Source organism: Diospyros lotus, chromosome 9 (genome assembly GCF_014633365.1).
Source record: "Diospyros lotus cultivar Yz01 chromosome 9, ASM1463336v1, whole genome shotgun sequence".
Taxonomy (NCBI): domain Eukaryota; kingdom Viridiplantae; phylum Streptophyta; class Magnoliopsida; order Ericales; family Ebenaceae; genus Diospyros; species Diospyros lotus.
Genome location: NC_068346.1, coordinates 18,523,994 through 18,550,931, shown reverse-complemented (window position 1 = coordinate 18,550,931; position 26,938 = coordinate 18,523,994). Strand labels below are relative to the sequence as shown.

Here is a 26,938-nt window from a genome sequence, read left to right as displayed (position 1 = left end):
TAACTACACAAGCTAGGAAATACAAGAAGTATAACAAAGAGAGGATCTAAGAGATAAATCTCTTAGTTACAATGTCTCTCAAAAATGATATAAGGCTTGAAGTGAATAGTTACAAGTGAAGATCAAAGCCTTGAAGAGAGAAAATTAAAGCACAGAGGATTTTAAATACAAATTAGAATAACAGTAGGCTCAAATCATTTCATTTTCATCCATTAGTCTTTTCTTGATCATTCTTGAGTTGTATTTATAGGCTTCCCAAAAGATTGAAGAGAAATGTAGCTGTTTGTGACCGTTGGAGTTTAAAAAACTAGCCGTTGGAAGCTTTCTGCAAAAGATATAGTCAACAGAAGAAAATGCATAGTTGACTATTTTTACAAGTAAAACAAAACATAGTCGACAAACAAGAAAGCATAGTCGACTATCTTCTAACACAAATTTTCCATAGTCGACAGATGTAACAATATGAAGAAGATTTTGAATTTTATGAACAAAAATAGTCGACAGATGAAAAGCCATAGTCGACTATCCTTACATGATAGTCGACATATCCAAAAATAGTCGACAGATCAAATCAGCATAGTCGACTATCCTTATGCATAGTCAACTATCCTTAACAGCATAGTCGACTATTTTCAGGCATAGTCAACACAATAAACCACATAGTCGACTATCCATTTGAAAAGATTTAAAACTTAACAACTCCTCATTTTGATTCTTTTGAAAGCAAGTTGAGATTATCAAAAATATATTTATTTTGAATCTAAACACGCTCAACCACACTTCAACATTTCTCCTATACAAATTTTCACAACTTTGCTTCAAGGACATTTAAAGATTGATTTTCTCATACATATAATCCATATAGTAGAGATTGATTTTCATATAGTCATTATCAAAACTATTTTATTACCAAGAGTAAAATATCAATCTCCCCCTTTTTGATGATGACAAAAACAAATATGAAAATCAATTCATTCTCCCCCCTTTTGTCATAAATCAAAAAGGATATATTTGAAATAAATTTAACACAAGATTAGGAGGGGATTGGGAAAAACATCAATGGGGTAAGAGTACATTTGAGAAAAGATAAATTTTTACAAACTCCCCCTTAATAACACATATCAAAAAGATTTATTCTCCCCCTTGATCAAAGCATAAAATTTGAGAATCATTTTAACACTAAAACTCCCCCTTAATTTTAGAAACTAATATGATTGAAATTTTGGATATACATTCTTAAGTAAAATCATAAAGGCAATACATGATTCAAAATCATTATAAATATCATAATCATGGAGAGTTTAGGGATAGAAAATATACCACCAAGATTGAGTTTAACAATCTCTCTTACTCTTGGTTGGTAAAATAAGAATCTAATGGAGTTGATTTTCTCCTTCATCCCTCTTTTCTCTTCATGTTTGATACATCCATACAAATTTTACTTTGAGATTCATTTGTATGTCAAGCAACCTGCAAAAAGAGATCATCCACAAGCTTTTGGTGTCCAAACCACTTTGGGGTCACCATAGTTAGCATTGAAAATTCCTTTTGAAACCCATATTTGTTTATATCTTGTAGGATGGTTTCTTATAAAGCATTTGTTTACAAAATGCCCACATTGACCACAATAATGACAAGGGATTTTAGAATGTGAGGCAAAATTTTGTTTTCTTTTCACAAAGCCACCTTGCCTTTTTCTTCTTCTATGACAATCTTTTCTTTGAATCTCAAGAGCATTTTTCAATTCTTCTACCATCTCCTACCATCCAGGAAAGGAAAACGTAGTTGCAAATGCTCTTAGCTGAAGAAGCTCAAGAATTGTGGCTAGCATGATGATCAAGGAATGGAAAATGATTGAGGAATTCAGTAATCTGACAATAAGTGTCAAGCCTAAACCAATCAAAGGGTATCTGGCAAATCTGACAATCCAACCTGATGTGGTAAATCAAATCAAGTCATCTCTCCGGACAGACGCAAGAAGAAGTCAATGGATAGACAAAAATGAACAAGTAAAGGCACCTGAATTTAGTTACCGCGATGGTATACTACAGTTTCAAGGAAGGACCTACGTGCCGAAAGATCAAGACTTGAGGCAAATTATTTTGAGAGAAGCTCACCACACTAGGTACACCGTACATTCAAGGTCCATAAAGATGTATAAGGACCTTAGGGAAATTTATTGGTGGCCTGGAATGAAAAAGGATGTGGCACAGTACATGGTGCAATGCGATACTTGTTAGCGTATAAAAATTGAGCATCAGCACCCAAGAGGAATGTTGCAACCTCTGGACATTCCCGAGTGGAAATGGAATCACATCACTATGGACTTTGTTACCAATCTGCCTCGAAGTCCCAAAGGAAACGATGTTATCTGGGTGATAGTGGATCGATTGACCAAGTCAGCACATTTCTTGCCTATTAAGATAGGGCAGCCGATTCATATCTTGGCTCGGTTGTATATTAAAGAAATAGTTCGACACCCACAATTTACATTAATATTTTGGGACAGTTTCCATAAGTGTATGGGAACACAGTTGAAGGTCAGCATGGCTTATCACCCTCAGACCAACAGACAATCTGATCGAACAATTCAAACACTTGAGGACATGTTGAGGGCATGCATTTTAGATTTTTCAGGAAGTTGGGAGAAACATCAACCACTGGTGGAATTCGCTTACAACAACGGGCACCACAATAGCATTGGAATGGCCCCTTACGAGGCGTTGTATGGGTAAAAATGCAAAACACCACTCTGTTGGGTAGAAACCAGAGAAACGGGATTGATTGAACCCGAGATAGTGCAAGCTACCACTAAAAAGATCAAAAAAATCCAGGAGAAAATGAGAACAAGTCAAAAATCGTCAGAAGTCGTACGCCGACCAACGAAGACAAAACTTGGAATTTATAGTTGGTGATAAGGTATATTTAAATGTCTCTCCATTCAAATAAGTGATTCGAGGGAAAAGAAGAGGGAAACGAAGCCCGAGATATATCAGTCCATATGAGATTCTGGAGAAAATAGGATTGGTGGCTTACAAAATAGCTTTACCTGTGGCATTATCAAACATCCACAACGTGTTTCACGTGTCTCAACTGAGGAAGCACGAGCCAGATCCTACTCAAGTATTTCGAAACGAGACCATCGAGATAGGAAATGATCTAACATACCCTGAAGAGCCAGTTCAAATCTAAGATCAAAGAAATCAAGTCTTAAGAAATAAGGTTATCCCGTTAGTAAAAGTACTATGGAGCAACCATGACGAAGAAGAAGCTACCTGGGAACGCGAAGAAGAGATGAAAATTTCTTATTCGCATTTATTTACTGTTGAGAGTAAGTGATTTCGAGGATGAAATTCCTTTTTAGAGGGGGAGGATGTAATACCTAGTATTTAATATCAAGAGTATTTTAGAAAATTACGGGGTCAAAAAATGGAATTTACAATAGTTTCGGGCCAAGGTGCAATATCCAGAATGTTGAGCCAACTTGCTCATATTAATTATGTTTTGATGATTAACAAAAATATTTTTATGATATAAATGTATTTCTTTCTCATATAAAAAAATAAATTTATTTTGAATTAAAAGTGGGTACAAAGAGTAAATTTATTTTGAATTAAAGGTGGATTGTTTTTAAACATATTTTCTTGTTTTAATCATTTATGTCTCAAAAGCTTATATTTGAATTTTCAAATTTTGAATTAAAGGAGAATTATTTTTAAACATGTTTCTCTTACTTATACAAAAAATAAATTTATTTTGAATTAAAGGAGATTGCTTTTAGACATGTTTTCTTGTTTTAATCATTTATGTCTCAAAAGCTTATATTTGAATTTTCAAATCTTGATTTCTCATGCAAAAAGTAATTTTATTTTGAATTAAAGGTGAGATATGTTTTTTTATTGTTTGAGAAAATCTAAATATTTTTTGAATTTCAAACTTCATATTAATCATTTCTTTAGTGGCTAAAATGCTTATAAATACCCCCCCCCCCAAACTCATATTTTGAGTATCCAAGTACTTCCATTACATATCCAAAGCACCCGAAAGCTCTTAAACGCTCTCAAGCAAAATATCCAAACAATCTGAGACTCTCGAAGCATTATTGCACATCCATCGAAGAGCCACAAGGCAAGAGGAGAAAAGTTCTTCAAGTCTTCTATGGCAAATCCGAACTTCTCCATTTGAGGTTATAAATTTATTTATTTATTTAAATATTATTGCCTTGTATAATTTGTTCTTAATTGCTTATTTGTGTCCAAGTGTGGACAAATTATTTGTAACATTTAAATTATTATTGAGAATTGTATAGGTTTCCTAGATCTATTAAAATCTAGGTAAATCTAGTTTCCAATGTGAGCTAGGGAGAAAATCTTGGTGTAGTGGTTGCTTAGAATCCATTGTAATCTAGGTGTGTATCTAGTTTCCAATGTGAGCTAGTGTAGAAATCTTGGTGATTTTGATTCAGTGGAACCCCAAGGGTGGTTAGACCTTGGGAGACTGGATTAGGTGTATGTGAAGACACCAAACCACTATAAATTGTCTTGTGTCTTATTGTATTTATTTTTGTTATATCTTGTGGCTTACATTTATTATTCATCTCAAATATAATTTATTATATTTATCATATATATATATATTTCAATAAAAACATTAATCAAGAATATTTATTAAAATTGAGAAAAAATTTTAATCAGTCAATTCACGCCCCTAAAAGACCAACACAAAGCATAAACGAAAGGCGAGGGTCGATGTTAAAACAAGACAATGAAGGAAAAATTTCCCAAATAAGTGATATTTGACAAAACCAAGAGATTGGTGAATGTTTGAGATGGAAAACGCGCGATTAGGGGCATCCAGGTAAAAGTGCAGATTTCGTAAATTGTCCGAGGGAGGTCGAATCGACGAGTTTTTCAAAAATTCTTGAGGAAAATGAATAATTTAGAACTTGTGTGCAGTAGTGGAAGTGTTAGAAAATCTAGGGGTAACAAGGATAGGGGTAAAATGTAATTAGAAATAACTTGAGGGGTAAAAGTGCAAAAAAATAAAAATGGTGGTGTGAAACCGACCTGTCGCCTGTGGCCGCCAGCCAGCCACTCTGTGGCATTGGGAAGCTTGGTTGGAGGCTTGGGGATAGCCTCCAGGTGATGATGAAGCAAGTAAGGGTCACCATCGGCCGGAAATGGCTGCGAAGTATTGGTTTTATTGGCGGAGTTGACCAACATTTTGATCAGATTTTTCGAGGCATTTTTCTCATGATTTAGGGCTATTTGATGGGATTAAAGGCTAGATTTGGGCTTAAGGGATAAGAACGAGCAAGATTTGGTGGGAAATAGCGTCAAAAACACTATTACTCCCATTTTGGCTAGAATCGAGCAAAGAGGTTAGAGGGCTTTTGTTCTCTAGGTTGAAAGAAGCATTTCTGGAAAGTTTGGGAGAGAATGGTGTGCATTTGATAGGGTTTTAGCAAGTTGGCTAAAAAACTGAAGGCCGTCGGACCGCGACCTGCAACTGGATTTTAAACCCTTTTTTGGTGACTTTTTTCAACGGGTGAAGGGTCCATCGAGTTCGCCTCAAACAGATCTTCAAGACCTTGTAGTTGTTTTAGCCAAATGAGGTCTTCGAAAACTTGCCATCGCCGGAGAAGACAATCGGAATTGGCTGGGTGTGGGCTTCACTCCCCGAGGCTTAGGGTGGCGCGTGAGGGCACGTGAGGTGATGTTTCCTTTTGAAATTAATTTTATAATTTTGCTAAAATTATTTTAGGAATTTTCATGAAAAAATATTTTGTAAAATTGGGTGTTAGGTATTTTTTATGAATTTTCGAAGATAAGAAATGTTTAAAAATAGAGAAAAAAAAAAAAGAAAAAATTGGGCAAAAATAGAAATATTAATTTCTAAGGTCATAATGGTAAATAGGAGACGGCTAGGTTATCGGAAGAAAGGATTACAAGTTTTTTTAGTCATAGGACGCATTTCGAGGTAAAAACTGATCTTTTTCGAATTGAGGTGAGTGGTCTGATTTTAATCTTATCCTTGCTTGAAAGTGTGTTGGTGTGAGTCCAGTGGATTCAGGTGAACGATTTTACCTTCCCGATCTTAGGTTACACGTGATTGAACCACTTCAAGTGAGCGGTTATACCCTCCAGAACTTGGGATGCTATGCATAGGCGTTTACTTATGCAATTGTGGCATTATATGCATATTAAACATGTGGTATATTGCATCAACTGTTTTTACTTGTAAAACAGTCGATGCATGGCGTGTGATTTTTTATATCATCGGGGCATTGATTTTTGTGTCGTTATTATGTCCGTGAGGGACAGGATGGGGTCTTCTTGAGAACGGGGCAAGATTAATCCTAGTGATCGAGTGACACGGTAGGGAACTCGGGGATTAAGTATGTTGCGGCAAGGTCAACCCCAAAGGTGTGTGGAATGGATTTTTCGAGTATATCAGCGAGATTTCTCAAGTTAAACGTGTTGTATATTGTTGTTGTCTGTATATGCCATGCTCATATGTCTTTCATGCATTCAGTAGTATCATGCCATCACTTAGATGTTTTATCATCTAATCTGGGTTATGCCCTGGAACATTCAACATTCCAGCTAGGGATTGTTGCGAGGGCGAGGACATAGCCGGTTAAGGGCCAATGGTGTTTAGTTTGATAATCGTTGTTGTTGTGCCATGAGAAAATGGAGGAGAAAATGAAAAATTTTAAGGCACACCGCGAAGTGGCCTCGCGGCAAGAGGATGGCCGCAAGACCTGCGGTAGGAAGCTGGCCGCGAGGATGGCTCGCGACAGCCTTGCCGCAAGCCAGGCTTGCGGCAGGAAAATGCCGCGAGGGCTAGCTCAAGGCAGCCTTGCAGCGAGCCAGCCTCGCGGTAAGAGCTGGCCATGAGGTTTCGCTCATGGTCGTGTTTGCTTGCGACAGTCTTGCTGCAAGGCTCGCGATAAGAGCTTGCCGCGAGGCCCATCTCGCGGCAGCTTACTGTAAGCGGCCTAGTAGCAAGCTGGCCGCGAGACCTAGCTCGCGGCAGCCTTGCCACGAGCAGCTCGAGGCATGAGGCTGGCCGTAAGGGCCAGCTTCGTCCCCCCTCAATGAAACCTAAGTCCCATTTACAATTCGCCACATGTTGGCACCAAACACCCTTGGGAATCATGCCCTATAAATACCTAGCTATAGGACATTGATGGGGACTTCCAACTTCGGTAAAATCTAGACACTTTGAATGCACTTTTACTATTTTCGTGAATAGTCATTGGGATCCGAGACTGACTTTGGCATCGGAGGGTCTTCACGGGAAAGATTCCTGCAAGCCTTCTAACCTATTTTTGAGCATCAACAGGGCCAAACCCTTGCGACAAGACCTAGTGGCGAAGGCTAAAGCTTACGGCGAGGCCTTGTGGTAAAGGCAAGAAGCTTGCGGCGAAGGCAAAAGCTTGCGACGAGACCTCGTGGCGAAGGCAAAAAGCTTGCTGCGAAAGCAAAACCTTGTGGCAAGAGCTAATTGCGAAACCTTGTGGCAAGAGCTAGTACTAAAAGCTAGTGGCGACACCTTATGGCCAAAGCTAGTGGCAAGAGCTAGTGGCGACACCTTATGGCAAGAGATAGTGGCGAACACCTTATGGAAAGAGGTAATGGTAAACCCTTGCGGCGAGCATCCTAGTGGCAAACTCCCTTGAGGCGACATCTCTTATGGCAACCTAACTTCACCTGACATCGAGCTCGAGTGGACACTATATCACAAATTTTAATTGTTGTATTTTGGCAACAACAATTTGGCGTCGTCTGTGGGAAAACGCAACAAAAAGCCAATCTTAACACAAGATGCAAAGAGGGACAAGATCAACCGGTTGGGCAAACCTGCTTAACCCTGCCCGAATGAGTGCTCGTACTAGGACGGGAGCAACGAAAGGCCCCCATCAGGTGCACTCTACAGCACTAGAATTTTCAGTAGATCACCCTAACAATGAAGTGTGCTCAGGGAACTTTCCAGTGCTCAAATGCAACCATACCACTGGACTGGGGGGCATGGAGCGTTCAGAACAAGGGGAAGCACACGTAGCTGGATTGAGGAGATATGCGACAGGGCGAGAGAAGCAAGTCCCATATGCAGCACCTGCTAGTCAAGAACAATGCTCATTTGGATAGTCTTCAATTCCAAATGGGAACCTCATGGGGACTTCAAGAATAGCTTCACCCACAGTCTTACTCTCAGATTATGAACTATTGCGGAAGAATTTTGAGGAGATGAAGCAACAAAATGATGAACTCAGGATGAACAATGAAGAGAATATGAGAAAACTGCAGGAAGTCACTGCTTTATTAAGTGAACTAATGCTGGACATTCACATTCCCCACATGGGACAAATCGACACAAGGGCAGAACATCGGAGATCCCAATACAACCCTCCAAGGGCCCCTCGGCAGGGGATAAGAATCAGAACTCCATGGCTAAATAGTGATGTACCGAAAGTAACAGGCTCGAGAAGAAAAAATGGCAAGAGGGCAAGAAAAGCTCCCACGCGTAGAGAGACAGCAGAAAACACCTACTCAGGAGTCCCTTATGACCCATCTCTTTGCTGAAATGAAGCAAAACAGGAAACACTCAGCGTATCTGACATCAAACACCTCATAGAAGAGGTGCTAGAACAAAAGCAAGTAATGATGGTACCAAAGATAACTCCCCCAAAAGGGTTCCCTCTATCGGAGGAACTCCAGAGGCAACTAGGGTTTGAACCGCCACAGCTTTCAGTACACTCAGGAAGGGAGGACCCCGAGAAACATTTACAGCATTTTATCGCAGTGGCCGTGTTACACGGATGGAATGAGGTCACTAGGTGCAGGGCTTTCCCACTTTCCCTAGCAGTACAACCTCAACAGTGGTTCACTGAATTACCAGTAGGACATATACAATCATTCGAACAGTTGAAGAAAGAATTCCTAAATGCATTCTCCATCTATCTCCCGAAGAAGAAGAGTGTCATATATCTAATAAGCTTACAACATAAGTCGAATGAATCCCTAGAGCAGTACATCGAGCGGTTCAGAGCCACGATGCAGGAAGTAAGGGATCTCCCAGTCGAATTGTCAGCGTCAGCCATGCTAAATGGAACTACATATGCCCCGCTTAGAAGATCCTTAACCTTCTTTGAGCCAAATTCTATGACTGAGTTGTTCTGCCGAGCAGAACGATTTATCATCCAAACGAAAATTTTAGAGGCAGGGGAAGGTAATAGAAGAGGAAAGGAAACCCAGCTCGAAGTACGAAGGACCTTACAAAATTCAGAAAATGTTAGGCCCCAACATGTGCATGCTACCGACACAACAAGGTGAGGCGATAGGAAAAGCCTGAAACACCGTGCACCTCGAGAGGTACCTCCCAACTTTAACGCAGGGGAAGGGACGAAGAGCGAGACGTAGAGTTGAGCTTGTCACCAGAAGCGTTATTCGATCCAGCTGGAGGCCGAAATTGTCTTTAATTTTTCATTGTAATAACATTCCTCGATAAATAAAAGAATATACCCCCTGTATTCCCGTGGAGTAGGCAAAACTATAAGTCGAACCACGTAAAATCTCCATGGGCCTAGATTATTTGTATGTGTCATGAAAGTATGGTAACTCAAGCACAACCCGCTTCCAAAGGTTAAGTTGTCTAGTGGCAATCTGGTGCCGATAACCATAGCTTGGCATGGGATTACCAAAACATCCGATGCCTATGCCTGCAAACTCACCCAGATCCCTCGTTTGAGTGTAGTGCTATACCTTTTTTAGCTAGACCCAACTCCTTGGTAGATCTGGCGCCTAGATCTCCCGGCAAACTCGGAAGTCTGGTAGGAATCTTGCGCCGGACCACTGGCCAAACTCAAATTCCCTAAGGTAGACTGGCCTTAGGAAGGCGGAAAAGAAGTGAGGTGATCGCATAATCTCTCTAGCATAAGACCGCTCCCAAAGGTCTCGTCGCCTAGTGGCAATCTGGTATTGATGACCACAAGCTGGCCCGAGATCACCAGAGGATCCCATGCCTATGCCCACAGACTCACCCGGATCCCTCGTTTAAGTTCGGTGCTATACTTTTTTAGCTAGACTCAACTCCTTGGTTGATCTGGCGCCTAGGTCTCCCAGCAAACTCGGATGCCTGGTAGGAATCTCGCGCCTGACCACTGGTCAAACCCAGATTCCTTGAGGTAAACTAACCCTGAAAGACAGACATGGAGAACAAAATAGCCAGTGCGCTATGATCCATCCTAGGATCACTGGACGCTCCGAGGACTATGCCCGTAGGCTCGTCGAGATCCCTTGACTGAGTCCGATGCTATGCTCCCAAGCTAGACCCGACTCCTTGGCTGATCCGACGCCTAAACCTCCCGGCAAGCTCGGAAACCCAGCAAGAATCCCGCAGTGGAACCTATCTCTCAAGGGCATGGTTGCCTAGAAGATAATTTGGTACCTAAGCCCCCGGCTGGCATAAGATCTTCGGGTATTTTGGAACCCCTGGTTGAGTTCAAGTGCTAGATCCGGCTTCTTGGCTGGTATTTTTACTCTTCAATTTTACCTAAAGATAAAACAGAAGAGTGGGGGCCAATTGTTGTGCCATGAGAAAATGGAGGAGAAAATGAAAAATTTTAAGGCACGTCTCGAAGTGGCCTGGCGGCAAGAGAATAGCTGCAAGGCCCGCAGTAGGAAGCTGGCCGTGAGGATGGCTGGCGGTAGCCTTGTCGCAAGCCAGGCTTGCAGTAGGAAAATGCCGCGAGGTCCGGCTCGAGGCAGCCTTACCGTGAGCCAGCCTCGCGACAAGAGCTGGCCCTGAGGTTCCGCTTGCGGCAGTATGGCCGCGAGCTGCCTCGTGGTAATCTTGCCGCCAGACCCAACTCATGGCCAGCTTGTCGCGAGCAACCCAACTCGCGGCACGAGGCTGGCCGTAAGGGTCAGCTTCGTCCCCCCTTAATGAAACCTAAGTCCTATTTAGAATTCGCCACGTGTCGGCACCAGACACTCTTGAGAATCGTGCCCTATAAATACCCAGCTACAGGACATTGATGGGCACTTCCAACTTCGATAAAATCTAGACACTTTGAATGCATTTTTACTATTTTCATGAATAGTCATTGGGATCCGAGACTGACTTTGGCATCGGAAGGTCTTCACGGGGGAAGATTCCCGCAAGCCTTCTAACCCATTTTTGAGCATCAACAGAGCCAAACCCTTGCGATGAGACATAGCGGCGAAGGCTAAAGCTTGCAGTGAGGCCTCGTGGCGAAGGCAAGAAGCTTGAGGACAAGAAAAAAGCTTGTGGCGAGACCTCGTGGCGAAGGCAAAAAGCTTGTGGCGAGACCTAGTGGCGAAGGCAAAAGCTTGTGGCAAGAGCTAGTGGCAAGGGCTAGTGGCGAGAGCTAATGGCGAAACCTTGTGGTCAGAGCTAATGGCAAGAGTTAGTGGTGACACCTTGTGACAAGAGCTAATGGCGAACACCTTGTGGCAAAAGCTAGTGGAGAATCCTTGCGGCGAGCATCCTAGCAGCAAACTCCCTTGAGGCGACATTTCTTACGGCAACCTAATTTTACCCGATATCGAGCTCGAGTGGACCCCAAATCGCAAATTTTAATTGTTGTATTTTGGCAACAACAGTTGTATCATTATAGAGGTGTTAGTATTTATTTTGGTATATGTATGAACGATTGTATGATAATGTTGTTATCATTTGGTAGTCTTGTAATACGTATTTCAGTGTGGAAACACCTTATCTGAAACTCATGGTTAGCCATGGTATTTTGATGTTAATGTATCTGCTACGTTATATTATGTCTCGTTTAGTCTTAAGATTATTGATTTTGTTGTTAAACGGGTAAGACTGGGGTTTTCGAAATCTTATCTGCATGTGACGATTATTCTTGAAATCATCGCGGATACCCGCTTTTGTATGTGTCAGACATGTTTTCTGTATGTGATGATTGTTCTTTGATACACCATGCGTGATGAATTTGAAAAAAAAAAAAATTCTAAAAATTGCCTTATAGTAACACTCCCATGTAAGGCGACCTAGCCTGTGCAACTCCCAAGGTTGAGATCCTAAGAGAGTGTGTTTCTCTTATAACTACAATTTTTGAGATGCCAACCCCAAGACCTGGATCCAAAGGTCAAGATCTCAAGGCAACATATGATGATTAGCCACTGAATCATCTTATTTTTATTATATTATTAGCATGATATATATATATGATTTTTGTTATACATCCTTAGGATTTGAGTGTGGATGTTTTAATATATTATCTATATTTTAATACATCTTTAGGATATGGTTTACTATATCCTTAGGATATAGGAGTCACCTTATCTTGGATTAATGCTAGTCATGGATCCACCACCAAAATATAAGTCGTGATAAAATGGTGTCAATAGCAAATTTTATACAAAGTGATGATGTGTTAGTCGCACCTTCAAGAAATAGGTCCCAAGTTGAAAGAGGTTTATACTGCAAGTCCATCCATCACAAGTCTTGGTGTTGCAACAAAAATGAAGAAGACTTGATTTGGTGGGTGTCAAAACCAAGGATGGGTAAACAAGAGTGTGCACATAATTAATTCATTTTAAAATTTTCCAATAGATTAATATGAAAATAGTTAATTAATTTCACAAAAGTGTGTGTCAATTTCTATTTATGTAATTTTATAAAATTAAGTGATATATATATATATATATATATTGCTCCTGCAAAATATCAACTTTCTTCCCTTGTCGTCACCGGTGAGAAACCCTAGAGAGAGAGGGGGGGACATGGGGTTGTCCTTGTCGGCGTCGAGGCGAGTCTCTAGATGCTTCTCCGACTCGCCGGACTTCAACTCGGCCTGTGACTCGGAGTTCGAAGCCTGCCTCAGCCTGACCCAACACGCCTTCCAAGGGGTTCGCCCCTACCAGCTCCACTCCGCCGCGAACCGCCTTCACCGCTCTCTCCACGGCACCCACCCCCTCGTCAGCCACTGGCTCCCCGCCCCTCCGACTCGCTCCCAGACCGACCGCGCCTACGTCGCCGTCGTGAGCCGCCGCTCAGGCAAGGAACCGTCTGACGACGAGAGCCTGGGGCGGGCCGAGTTCAGGGCCTTCGCGGTGGAGGTTTTCACGGAGGCCGTGGTGGCCAACGCGCGGAAGGCGTTGCTCCGGCGAGTGCCGATCGGCGTTGCGGGGATTGCGGGGATCGGAGTCGTGAGTCGGTCCGGGAAGGATTTGGTTGCGGCGGCGATTGGAATTTACGCGCTGGCTGTTGCGACTAACGTTTATCTCAGTTTGGCTGCATAGTTGAGCAGGTTTCTTGATTGAAGATGGTTCGGTTCAGTTACTTGTATATGAATATGATTTTCTCGTTTTTTATTATTCAGTTAAATTGTATTAGAACTCGTCCCATGCAGTCGGGTCATGTGTAATGAGACGATTATTATATCTTCAAAAATGTTTATGGTTTATGAATTATGTATGTCAATGTATCTATCTATTATGTATTGGAGGAAAAAGTGGAAAGAGTGGAGAGATGATTGAAGGAAAAAGTTCTTCCCAAAATTGTGTTTTTTCTAAATTTCATATATATATATATATATATATATGAAATTATTTATATTTTTGTACAAAATTTTAAAATGGTCGTCACCAACCAATGCTTCTTTATCTCTTTTAGTTTATCTATTTACAGAATTATAATTTTGGACAAAATTAAAAATTTAATAATTTATACATGATAAATTGAGGCCTAAAAATGATTTTTGTTATAAAATATAAAACTAAGGGACCACTTATATTATTTACCTTATTAATAGAATATATGAGTGGCAAGGATCATTCATCTTTGGCAATTTTAAAGGTGTAAAAGACTTTTTGATTTAATTTTTTCTCTTTGATGAATGATGCATGCCTCAATGCATTATATTGTATGGTTATATATATAAGTATAGTTTTGTGCTTTCCCACGTAGTGAACAAACTTGCTCCCACAGTGATGTTGAGAGGGATGATGAACTTTTATATGGCTTGCATGGTTTCTTATTGGTTATTTTCGTTTATCTTTATACACCATCACCAGCTTATATAGAAAGGGACAAAAGTGACCACTAGGTCACCTGGCTAGCTCGAGGAGTTGGCCTAATTTATCAGACTAAATAACAATAACATTATCCTTTGACAATAATAGCAAAGAAGGAGGGCTTCCTTTTGTGATCCATTCTTGGCCTTCCAAAAGATGTTGCAAACAGAATAAACTGTTTTGGCCCCCCAAGTAATAGAATAAACATTTGCTAAGGGGTCTTTTGTATAATTTTTTGAAAATTCTGTCAAATAGTCTCCTCCATTTCTCAAGGGTCCAAAACTTGACTAGCAAGCATGTACGGATCCAAACTGAACAAGCAACTGATGAGGGAGTTTACTCGAGAGATACAGAATGCAGCAACAGTACTGCTTCTCTACAAAGTCAAAAGAATCAACTAATGAAGCGTGTGCATATATATATATATGTATATAGATTACAAGTTTTTGCTTTTCGGCTCTCTGTCTGAGCTCCTGTGATTGGAGCCCAGGACCGACACAGAGGGCGCGCATTTCATCAAGCAACGGCGTGTATCATCCGCTATTCTTCATCTGATTCGAGGCCTGGGATGTACTCCAAACTCACATCGAAAATAACTGGGCTGCTGGGAGGCACTCTTGGTCGTCCGGGAGCTGAAGTAAGCCCTTTTGGGAATGCCAACTATAATCAAAGAATAATGCGGCGGCAGCAGGAAGAAGCAGAAGTTAGAAGTGTGTGATTGATCACAAGTTTGATTTGTTTCCATTAGGGTGCAAGTCTAAAACTGCAGCAGAAGATACGTAAGGGATGCATGTACAGAGAAAGATCATAATGGTTCTCTCAAATAAGTCACTTGAACAATGGGCAGGTGCCAGGAGCAGTGCCAAGACTACCCACTTTGCGAATGTTAAAGAGACGTCATTTTTGTAGCCAGCCTTACTCTGCAAAGAGGCTGTTTTCACGACTGGAACATGTACTCAATCTTCCAGCCACAAAGGACTGAAGGAGCAATCTTAATGTTGCTACTCGCTACCAAGGCTTGCCCTCAAATAAGTCACTTGTACGAGGCAAGGAGCAAGGAATACATAGTTTATATTTGGGAAGAACAAAAGAGAGGACAGCAACTGCAGGCTCACTTTGGGAGGAAACATGATCTGGTAAGAGCCCTAATTTTCTCTATGAGGGTGATTAAGAGCCCTAGTTTAAATGCCTGGAAACATTTTCTATTGTTGATTTTGTGAAGTAATGATATAAACTCAAGGGACACAAAAATGTGGAGATTAGGTGAATAACTTACTGGCCCAGGAATGTAGAGTCGGCGTTTTCCTCCAATTTTCATGCCCAGTATCCCTTCATCAAGTCCCTTGATCACCTATTCTTGCCATTTTATTAGTCAGTGTGGTAGTAAAGGTCAGGTAACACATATTACAGAGTTCATACCCTATGTTGCTAAATTTAGTAGCTTAATCTCACTAATCATGCAAAGTACCTCTTTTTGTTCAGAGGGAATTGGCAAATTATTCTTTCAAGTTTTAGACTTAATCCAAGATTGGATATGTTAAACATTTACTAGTAGAATTATACACTAATGGGATCAATTCATTACTTATTTTAGAACTAAAGGAATTTAAAGAATAGTGTTTTAACTTCTAAGTTCCATACATATTTTTATCAATGAACTTCACATGCAGCCAGACGTTTATAAACTTTAATGAATTTGAAGTTAGAAGAAAAAAATTCCGATGTTCTTCCTTGCACAGCAGTACAATTACAAAAATGATCCAATTTTTTATTACAAGTTGTTGTGATCACTAAGAAGTAAAAGTCTATTTTAGCGATGATTTATTCAGTGATTCCAATGGGAAAATATTACAGCCCAGCAACTAGTTTCATGCAGATCATAAGCAACAGAATTCTGTAAATATGCTTCCCCCACCAAGAAGCTGGATGTAATCCCTTGCATGTACTTATCTCATAATAAAAGAAAATTCTAGTAACTGTGGGTATACTAGGCAGATTTCTAGCTCACCTGACCAGAGCCAACACGGAAGAGATAAGGCAGACCTTTCTCCAGTGAACTGTAGATTGATGAAAAATAACTTCAGTGTCTAGCCAAAAGCAACGTAATTATGCATTAATTGAATCAACTTAGAGACTAATGACAGCTCTGCAGCACCGTTCTTGTGTAAGGACCATCAGAAGAGTTCAACTTTTAAATCATTAGTGCAACATGTCACTCTAATTAGGTCTCTTCCTGTTACACATTAGCCACTATTCATGTGATGCCATCCCATTACACATAAACCACCAATGCATTTCTACTTCCTGGAGACTTGAAGGTGGCAAAGGTGATACTGAATATCAGAAAATTTAATATCATTAAACTGGCCAAAACTGCTGATACACAGTCAGATATCTGTGGGAAACCATATATTTTAAGTCCAGATCATCCAATTTGAAGACATATATAGCAGACAGAAAATAGGAACCACCAGCAGTTGTCATTCCTATGCATACCACAACAACAAGAACAACAGTAACCAAACGCCTTAATTCTCCCACTAGGTGGGGTCAGCTACACGAACACTAACAGTTGTCACTTCTCTTTATGTTGAGAAACATAATAATTATGAAAATTTCCAATATGATTAAAATATGTATCCATACATAGAGTAGACTACAGAGTAATTGACATAATTACCTATCAAATATTTGTCCAGATGGAACCATGGCAACATAATTTGCAGCTACCTGTAATAAATGATAGCATCTTAGGGAGAAATAGAATGAAGAGCTAAATTAACAGCATAATTCATTCAAGTAATAAGCATAGGGATGTAAGCTAAGCACAATAGCCGCTCCTATTTGTTAAGTTCTAAATAGATACTGCTTAAGAAAACAAGAAAGGGAGGATGATGATAACTGTTCTGTTGTTAGTATTCTGCTCTGTGGAAGTGTGTAATTCAAACAACAGACATTCATGACATGCATAAAATTGTTAGTAAGTTAATTCAATAGGTTGGCTGCTCACCGCAATCAAGAAAATGCAGTTTCTCTTAACTGACAACACATAGATCTTTCACCTAGGAATAAATTAAACATATAAATGCAAGCTTTCAAGATCAGGCAGGGGAGAAGAATTAAGGAGACCCCATGTCTCATGTCATAACTCCACTTATTATTTTTCATTTCCAACTGGTTTTGGAAGTCAAAGTTTTAGCCTCCAAATTTGGATTGGAAACGTTTAGAATTAGGATTGAAGAGTATGTAAAAGTCCATATTCTTTCAAGCCATCAGCACATGCATTGGTGAGTCTTACGAAACTGATAAAGCTTTCTTATAATTATGTGATGCATTTTAACCCTCAAGACTGATTCATAGAATTATGCGATGCCTATAAAGAACGTACAGCCATATTAAAATTTTTAGCCTTTTTCTTTAGCTTGAAACTCATTTAAAATCCCAAATTACTTTCCTTCAACTATTTATCTCTAAGAGATAACATAGACCAAAACAATCACTTATAAGTATTCATTTGTACAGTTTCTAGCAACATGGAACTGCCCTTGAATAACCCATAAAACCTTATCTCATTCATTCTTAAATTCCTGCACTTCCTTTCCAAAGCCTTAAATCTTATATCCTTCTATACACACCTTTAGGCAAAAAACTTTTTGATGTCTGACTATAAAACCTAATTTCTCACTCTTATGTATCAAAAAAATTTGCACCAAATCTTGCAGGATAGTATTCCTACCTACATTAAGTATGTAGCATGAACAATTAGTACTTAGCAAGACCATTAATTAATTATTAGCCACAGCAACATTCTGTCAGTGTCACTTGCATTGATTTAGTCACCAAATTCAAGCGAATTGCGGAATTTATTCCAACATCATCAGGAAATTAATCCTAAATATAAAATAAAATAAATTCATATACAAGTTGATAATAGAGAAAGGACTAGAAATATGATCATGAACTAAAACGAGCAAGGTCATGGCTGTCATTTACAATTTTATTGTAGGACAAGATATAGCCCCTTGTTAACAAACAAACTTTCTAGAGATTCACCATTGGAGTTGTGTTTTCTTTGATTGTCAAAAAAAAAAAAAAAAGATAGATCTGTTATTCATACCTGAAAACCAACTGGGGGAGTCGGGCCTTGACCAACTTTAATATCCTTGTACTGCAATCCAGATTCTGTAGTCACCATTGGTACCTTCATCAATGAATTTTTTTTTTAGTAATTACCTGATCTATCAAAATGATTAATTGGTAGAATCAAATCATTTAAAGTGAAACATGTATATTGATGAATCGTTTCTTACAAAGCGTTGCAAAATGATGCACTAACTTATGCATACGAATGCTAATAAGATACGCCAGATTGTCATGGTAGATGGGGTGCAGAAAAGAATTGAAAGACCCTAGAACTAAACTAGTTTTGACCTCCTTAAGATGGTTTCATTCTGTCCCATAATGGTCTTGGATCAGTTTTGGGCTTCAAATGCTTAAAATCAATTGGAAAGGTTCTTAGGTTAGCATGGTTGGAACCAAACCAAGCCAGGACCGAATCTTAGATATATTTCTTATTGTGATTGTTAAAATCTTGAAAGTTTAGCATTTTGTTCAAAAACATTGTTTACACGTTTCCAAATTGAGAATGTTGAGGATATACTGTTAAAGTATTAACCACCTGTCAGTTCCGGGGATCTGACAAAGGGACTCTTCCAGTGTCATGGAAGAAAGAGAAAGAAGAATGGCGAGAGAGAAAGAGAGAGATAATTGTAACAGAATAGAGAGAGGGAAAAGATCAGTGGTATAATCCTCAAATGATCCCCATCCTCCTTGAGTAGCTTTATCTCTCTTTCTGTTAGTAAACTCAACTGCCCATGTGCAACTTAGGTTACTAATTACAATAATGCCCTATGCTGCTAATTACAGTGGTGCCCTTGGGTCGTGACACCACCTCTTATCTAAAAACTTAAGTTGGTAGATAAAGGGTTAATTTTATCTTTTATATTATTATTTTTGCTCTCAACAGGCCCACATAACTGATCCAAACATGTGCAACAATTTTAAATCTTGTGTTAGCATTGAGGTTTGAACTTATAACCTTTGCTTGCATTGATACTGTGTTGACTTGTAAATAAACATTTTATCTAAAAGCTTAAGTTGGTATATAGAGGGTTAACTTTATCTTTTATATTTTTATTTTTATTCTCAACATATACTTTTGAAGATTTTGTACCATAATAAGCACAGTAAATTCTTCCAAATCAAAATAGGTCGTAGTTAAGTTGAATAGTGGTGCTTCAAACGCATCCACCTGCATGCATAAGAACCAAGCTGACCCAACTTGAACTAACTCTTGTTGGTCTGATTTGATCCTATCTTGAGATTGGTGCAATTTTGGGTCCAAGAATCTAGAAGTAACACAGATCAGTTTGATCTAGGTCCATGATGGGCCATCCTAACCCATGCACCACCCATAGTGGGAATTCAAATTAATCAAGAAGAAGCGCTTGGCATACCAATAGATGTATCAATACTTGATGCTCCACTAGTCTCTATATATTATCAAGTTGGGGGTGATTCAAATATTTGAAGTTCAATCCTGGACAAAAAAGTACAGAGAGTTGCTGGAACTCATTTGAAGTGATTAGCACAGAGAGCATTACATGTGCTAAGAATAATGATCGCATTCCATTAAGTGCAGATATAAATACATAGTGATCAGTAAATGTTTATTTAAATTTTAGATTAGTATCTTCATGTTGATAATTGCTATATGACCAGGAAGCTGAAACAATCATGAAAGGCACCTGGAATTTGGAGCGCATGGCATGAAGGGCCAGTTGTCTAAAAGAGAGTAAGTAATATGCTGCTGAAGATCCTAGAAGTAGATTGAACCCATCAATTCATACAGGTTCTCAATAAAATCCAACTAGGATTATCCTTATCAACACTAATGTAAAATCACACAGTATTGATTCCATATTTTTGTAAAACTAGTCAAAGAAATAGAAAGTACAATAAAAAAGGGATGGTAGCAATAAAAAACTAGAATAGAATTATTCCCTCAAGTACACTGAAAAATCGTTTGGTAAACATGAAACAGAATCTTCTAAGCATAGAGAATATAAGTGGTAACGGATTTAATAACTAACTTCTAGAGAGCTAAGATTTCATTATAGTCAAGTTTGGGGAGGGTTAAGGAAAATAAGTAAAGAATCACTATACCTCATGGAATACTTATTGTACACTCCATGTGATAGAGAAGAGTGTCTCACTGGACTGTCACATAGATCCAAAGAGAGAGAGAAGAGAATAACAAAGAAGGAAGAAAACATCGATGAAGAAGAAAAAAAAGAGAGGAAGAGATCGGTAGTAAATTTAATTCAACTAGGAAAGAAAATGAAAGGAATCAAAATTATTAGACAACTAAACTCTGAAAGTAAATTAATAATGTGTTCTGAATATAATATTCCTTAAAATCTTGAATTCTTTCCCTTTTCCTGCAATAGTATGTATGAAATTGCACTTGGTGATCCTCATCAATTCTCTTGAGCTGAGCTAAGAATTTTAGTGAGTAAGGTACTTCTTTGAAGTGCTGGGTCAAGATGAAGTCATCCCTTGTGATCCAAAGAAGCATCTTTTATGGAAATATGTCCCCATCATATAAGAAAGAAATGATGACCTCCATAAAAAATAAATAACAAAATATCAAAGTCATTTTCCATAACCCCTTAAGTATGTTTGCCAACTGGCAGAAGACTAGGAATATATGCTAGAGCTTAAGGAGCGGAAGGGAATTATGTATCCCTTCAGCTCCTTAAGGGAACTGAATATCATGTATCCCTTCAACTCCAATAAAGCCCTAGGATATGGTGATGAATGAAGAAAGTTCCCTTGATTGTTTTTGGTTAAAGTAGGCTTAGGTGGTCAGTGAGTTGGTAAATAAGACCAAAAAATAACCCTACAGTATCCAAAAAACATAGATCCCAATCAATTAGTTTGACCTGAATCATGTTTTAACCCACAGCCCAACCTCAAACAAGCCAAACCTTCTCCATTCCAGAGGCTTCAGTGATCCATTAAACCAGCTCCTTGGAGAACTGAAACTCACCAGCCTCCACCTAACTAACTCCAGCCCAGAAGCAACATTTCCTTCGAGCCCAAATCCCAAATCATTAAATTAAAAACTAAAGGCATTTAATCAGCAAACCTAACTCTGATACCATATTGGCATGAGACCAAAAGAAAGGAAAAGAAAAGAAGAAAGAAAAAAATAGAGGAATGAAAGAGAGACAAAATAGCATTGTAGAGGGGGGGGGGGGGAGATTGATAACAAATCTCTGTATGAAATAAAATAACAGAATCAGAAAACTAGGAAAGAAAATAAATGAAATCAAAATTATTCAGCAAGAATCTAAGGGGAAAAAACTAGATTCTGAGTAATACTAATCCTTAAATTCTTGGATTCTTTCCTGTCTTCTCCTCTAACAGTAACTATGAAATAGCACATGTAGATCCTTTGTCATTTTTGTTCATCCTGTTTTGTGCATTTTGCCAGAAAGCAGTGTATCACCATTGTAGGCATATTCGCTTTGCTGTTGTGCGGCCCTGTCTGCACATAGTTGTATTGTAAATGGAAAGCCCTTGATTTTTTTAGTTGAAAGTCACAAATCAAGCTAATTCAGTGCATTATCAAAGAATCGGTTAGCCCAAAACATGATATGTATTGCAGAGATAATTTAGATTTCATGTAGTAGTGTATGAAAAATTCAATAATTTCACAAAAAAAAAAAAAAAGATCAAAGGGATGAAAGAAATAGAACGTGGAGATCTAACAGTTCAGGTTCTCTTGGGTGGTAGAACTAGGAAGGGAGATAATAAACTAAATATCAATCTTTCTCAAATTACATTAGGAACAATATGATTAATGCTCCCTAGTTATGGAAGCAAATTACTTAATCAATTTATCTACATTCAAGATAATCAAATGGAATTCTTTCATCATTTATATTTCCTGAAAAGGTCATTTCGACTATATTATTTTCAGGCCACTTTTATGTGTTAAGTTCATTTGTTTGCAGTAAGTGCAAGTTTTGCACTGAGCTCTATAACTATTGATCAGGTTTTAATAAATTATGAATCAGCATTGAATGTCAGTAAGAACAAAAGTAGAATTAACAAAAAAAAAAAAGGGGGCAAGTACTTGCATTCATGCGTCAAGTGCATGTCCCAAAAAGAAAAAGGGTGAGTACTTACATACTTGAAAATCTTTGGCATGAGTATGTACCTCATTTGCATGAATCTTAGGCCAAATTCAAGTTGCTTTTATTAAGGATTGTCCTGAGCCAGTATTGGAAACAGCACTCGGAAAATTCAAATTTTCTCCACATTATGATTGGCATTAGATATTAAAGTTTGATCCCAAGTATTGATACCTTCAAAGAGTTCAAGATAATGATTTACAAAGGACCATAAAGCAGAAGCAAAGGCATGACCTAACCAACTCAAATTTGGGAGGGATCCAACAAATATATATTTTCAAGCTCACCATACTTTTATAGGGATGTGATAAAGGAACTGTAAGAAGAACATGATAAATGCTAAAGATAAGGGAGCTATGTAATCTCACCATACATTTTCAAGCTCTTTCTCACAAGTATCATCACATAGTCTTGGCTTTTCTTCTGGAGGCAATCCAGCTCCTTCAGCATCAAACAAATTAATGAAGAGGCTAGAAACACCGAATCCCAACCCAATCGCATCCCTGCGCTTGATGAAGGTCAAGTCTGCATATTTGGGAATCTTTGGAGCTCTCGCTTTAGGTTCCGAACCTCTGCATTGAGGTACAATAGCCCCGATTTTGTTTCCACAAAGGATATGGTTGTTGGTTGCAAAACATTTAGAAAATGTTGAACCTAGGAAAGAACATATCATAAAAAAGATATATATAGTTTGACAATAAAAATCATAGTATATTTTGAATTCATTCTAATAGCTACTAGCAGGGCCTATTATGGGTTGTTTTTGAATAAGTAAGCACAACATAAAACTGGTTCCAAAAGAAGATTGAACTGAAATTCTTATAAAGTTTGACAAGATGTCAAGCCATTTGCTTGATGGAATGTAAAATCCTGGTTTGTAAGAGTGAAAAGCCTAGTTGGCGTGAACCACTTTTTGGCTTTGTTTACGTACCCTCATCCTAGCGCACATCATATGTCTTGCTAGTTGAATCTCCCAGATTCTCCCTTCTGCTTTAGTTTCAATTGTTGCACAAGTAGTAAAGGTTCAGACTACGTAGCCTGAGAATGCTGGTTGAAGCTTAGAACACTGATATTTGTACTGACTTAAATGCAAAAGAAGGGTAAAATTATATTCTCCCTTCTGCTTTAGTTTCAATTGTTGCACAAGTAGTAAAGGTTCAGACTACGTAGCCTGAGAATGCTGGTTGAAGCTTAGAACACTGATATTTGTACTGACTTAAATGCAAAAGAAGGGTAAAATTATAATTTTACTGTGTGGGACACCACAAATTCGGGCTAAGCCTCTGCACAAATATCATTTTCCTTTAGTTTTTCAGAAGCCGCTTCAAGGAAGTAGCACCCCAGGCATCAATTTGAATGCTAAACCCTACAACTATGCTGCTCTGAATCAATCTTCAACCGTAACCTCTCCGTAAACTTGCCCGGAAATGTATCAATTGTAATGGCGAGAATCTGATTCCATGGCTCCTAATTTTTCAATTTTTGTTGAATGGAGCCCATGCAAATGCCAATCCTTGAAACGTAAAGACTGACATAGTTTGCAAAGCGTTTGATGTCTCCCAAATGCAGAATACATGGTGTGTTGAAAATTCCGAGCAAAAGATGAAAAGAAAGAAAGAAACAGGCAACAGAATTTTCATTCAGAAATTTGAGAATTAACATAAGAAAGCAAAGAAAGAAAACGAAAAAGAGAATTGAAATGATTGATTATAGTAATTTACCAACAAGTGGAAGCAGTAGAGATGAAGAAGCCATTGTTGTCTTCCCGTTGGTACGTTGTTTTGGATTTTGGATAACGAAATCAGCTGCAGTGCGTGCACATGTATGTGTGTGTGTAATCGACTCAAAATACCCAAACGGTCCCCCTACCTTCACATGTCATTACAAGCTATTAGGGATGATATTGGCAACAAATTTTGTGGGCAATTTGTTAAAATTTTATCTTAATGAAAAAAAATTACCTATTAAAAAATATTTATGAGAGAGGATATGAGATATGGGTAAGGAACTTAAAATAGTCTCTTTATATGGGTATCTTTATATGGGGGATGGAAGAAATATGGTCCATGCCCATTCACTATTTTGATATGATATGGTCATATATATCTATATATATATATATATACTAATTATACATAATTTATATATTAAAAAATAAATTAAACATACTCTTAAAAAAAACTTAAAACTTAACTTAGTTATAGTTTCTCTTGCCTCTCACCTTACCATTAACAAAGTAATATAATATTTTTTTACTTAATATATTGAAATAATGTAAAATATTATAATAATTTTGTTATGTTATCTGCGTCGAGCAATATAATATTTATTCAACGAGGACAAATTAAGAAGGTGGTGTGGTGGGGCCCACACACAATCTTCCTTACAAGCCTGCATCAATAACATAATATTGTCCGATATAGACAACATAATAAATCTGAATATTATAGTCATTATTTTTTAACTTTTTTATTGCATTAATATTTATTTTTTTGTTCTCAAATTATTGTAAAGTTATTTAAACTATAAATATAAATATGTTAGAATGAAATATATTTGATATACGAATATTCATTGTGTTAGGAGTATAAAATCGAAGGTTAATTAAAACCACCTAAAAGTATAAGTATAAAAATGAGGACAAAAATAGAAATATAAGTACGAAAATAGGTAGAGAAATCTCTTACACATTTCCTCCCCATTAGCCATCCATACCGTAGATACCATCATTGAGCGGATTATCAATAAATTGACTTGACATTTTCTAAACTTTAGCTCTTTACTCAAAGTTTTCTACATTTTAAAAATTACTCAATCAATCATTTTAACATTTTAAAATTAGGTATGACACTCCCTGAATTAGCAATAACACTCCTTGAACATTTTAAACTTTAGCCTTTGTTTGGAAAGTTGATTTTAAAAAAAGTTAAAAGGGTTGTTCTCTTTGTGTTTCAATTTTTAGTTTTTAATTTTGTATTTTGAATATTTGTTTTGAAATTATTGAAAATATATTTTTTTTGTTTGTAACGTTTTTTGCGTTTTAAAAATTTTGAACATGTTTGTGATGAAAACAAACAAAACTGACTTTTTGTTGTTTTGAGTTTTGTTTATAAAAATAAATATATTTTTATTATTTTAAAAAATTAAAAATTAAAAACGACTTGAAAACATAAAAAAAAAACAAGAGCTAAATTGTTGCTCAACTTTACACTTACAGAACCAATGGTTTGAAAAACCTATAAGAGATTAGCTTTTGATTTCTAAAGCTTTAAAACTAATTTTTGACCTAGTAAAAGGCTTTTTTACCCTCAAATAATTTAAAAATTTCCAACCATGTCCAAAATATCTCTAACCCCAAATCTCTTTCTTCTGATCTCATTTCTCCTTTTTTACGTGTTCATCTCTAACATCTCGCAATCTACCACCAATATGTAGATGAAGAAAAAAAAGTAGCAGCAACAATAGTGAAAGAAAAAAGATGGAGCAAGAAAAAGATTAATCAAAGAAAGAAGACAAAATAATGGTTGGTCGTCAATCATATCTTCGTCCCTCTTTTCATGTCTTTCTCTCTTTTAACGTTCTAAATCTACAATGAGTTCCAACAATCTAGAACCTATTATGTCAATAGGTTCTAGTTAGAACCTCTAGTTCCATGAGTGATGGATTCCACTAGCCACTAAATTGAATTACTAGAAAAACTCATTGTTGTTACATTTAATCAATCTCTCTCATTTCCCCCTCCTTTTTAGTTGTGTTTGTTTATCTATCTCTCTATCTTACTTTCCCTTACTCATGATCAATCACCACAGGTGTAATCACTAACAAACAATCCTATCATCGATGGGAATATAGATATGATTATATGTTTATATTTAAAAATATAAAAATTTATGAAATATAATTATATATAATAGATAAATTTATTCATCCAACATAGATTTAAAGCATAATATATATTATTAGTTTTTCTTTGACCAAACACATAATTTTATAATTATCAACTTAAAAGTACATTTTATGAAAGACACTATTAGCATAAAGTACTCTATAATGAAAGTTTTGAAGGACTTTCAAGGTAAGACAACTAAAGTGATATTTAAAAGAACTAGCCAAATAGCCCCTTAAAATACTGAAAATAAGGCATAGATGATATTAATAAAAAGGGTAAAATTTTAACTTTTACCCTTATTTTAATTTTGGAGAGAATTTTTAATTTTTTGAATAGTAATAGCAAACTTTAAATTTGTTTCATTTTTCATTTTTGACGCTCATTTCCTTTATTAGATTATGAGAGAGAAAACCCTAAAGGGAAGAAGATATATTATTATTCAACCCAAAATGAAACTGATTACAATGTTTTGTATTTATACTAAACTAACATGTTAAAGCTAATACTAAAATGACATCACTAATACACACACTCTAATACTCCTCCCTCAAGCTGTACATCTACAGCTTGATATTACATGTATATCAGAAGTACAACAAAAACAAACTAAGAAAAACAAAACAACAACAAGAACTGCAACAGCCATGAACAGTGAAACACTCCAATAAGTAGATCTGATAAACACGCTAGAAACTGAAATTGATAACAATGGGTTGGAA

At 37.6% G+C, this 26,938-nt stretch overlaps 2 protein-coding genes across 3 annotated transcripts; one reads left to right on the top strand and one right to left on the bottom strand.

The window, feature by feature from the left end:
* Positions 1–12,714: 12,714 nt before the first annotated feature.
* On the top strand, positions 12,715–13,463 carry LOC127810182 (uncharacterized). Its single transcript, XM_052349504.1, has one exon. The coding sequence runs from the start codon at positions 12,777–12,779 to the stop codon at positions 13,293–13,295; it is 519 nt and encodes a 172-aa protein (XP_052205464.1). The 5' UTR covers positions 12,715–12,776; the 3' UTR covers positions 13,296–13,463.
* An 802-nt stretch (positions 13,464–14,265) lies between these two features.
* Positions 14,266–24,194, bottom strand: LOC127810607 (peptidyl-prolyl cis-trans isomerase FKBP16-3, chloroplastic). Of its 2 annotated transcripts, XM_052350169.1 has the most exons (8): positions 23,262–24,036; positions 22,699–22,984; positions 19,877–19,947; positions 18,187–18,270; positions 16,750–16,799; positions 16,078–16,126; positions 15,346–15,420; positions 14,266–14,729 (listed from the first exon to the last, which is right to left on the bottom strand). In XM_052350169.1, the coding sequence occupies exons 2-8, from the start codon at positions 22,829–22,831 to the stop codon at positions 14,610–14,612; spliced, it is 582 nt and encodes a 193-aa protein (XP_052206129.1). In that variant the 5' UTR covers positions 22,832–22,984; positions 23,262–24,036; the 3' UTR covers positions 14,266–14,609. The 2 variants fall into 2 exon arrangements, with proteins under 2 accessions (XP_052206129.1, XP_052206128.1); XM_052350168.1 differs by lacking the exons at positions 19,877–19,947; positions 23,262–24,036 and adding an exon at positions 24,052–24,194 and having other exon boundaries at positions 14,269–14,729; positions 22,704–22,984.
* Positions 24,195–26,938: the final 2,744 nt, after the last annotated feature.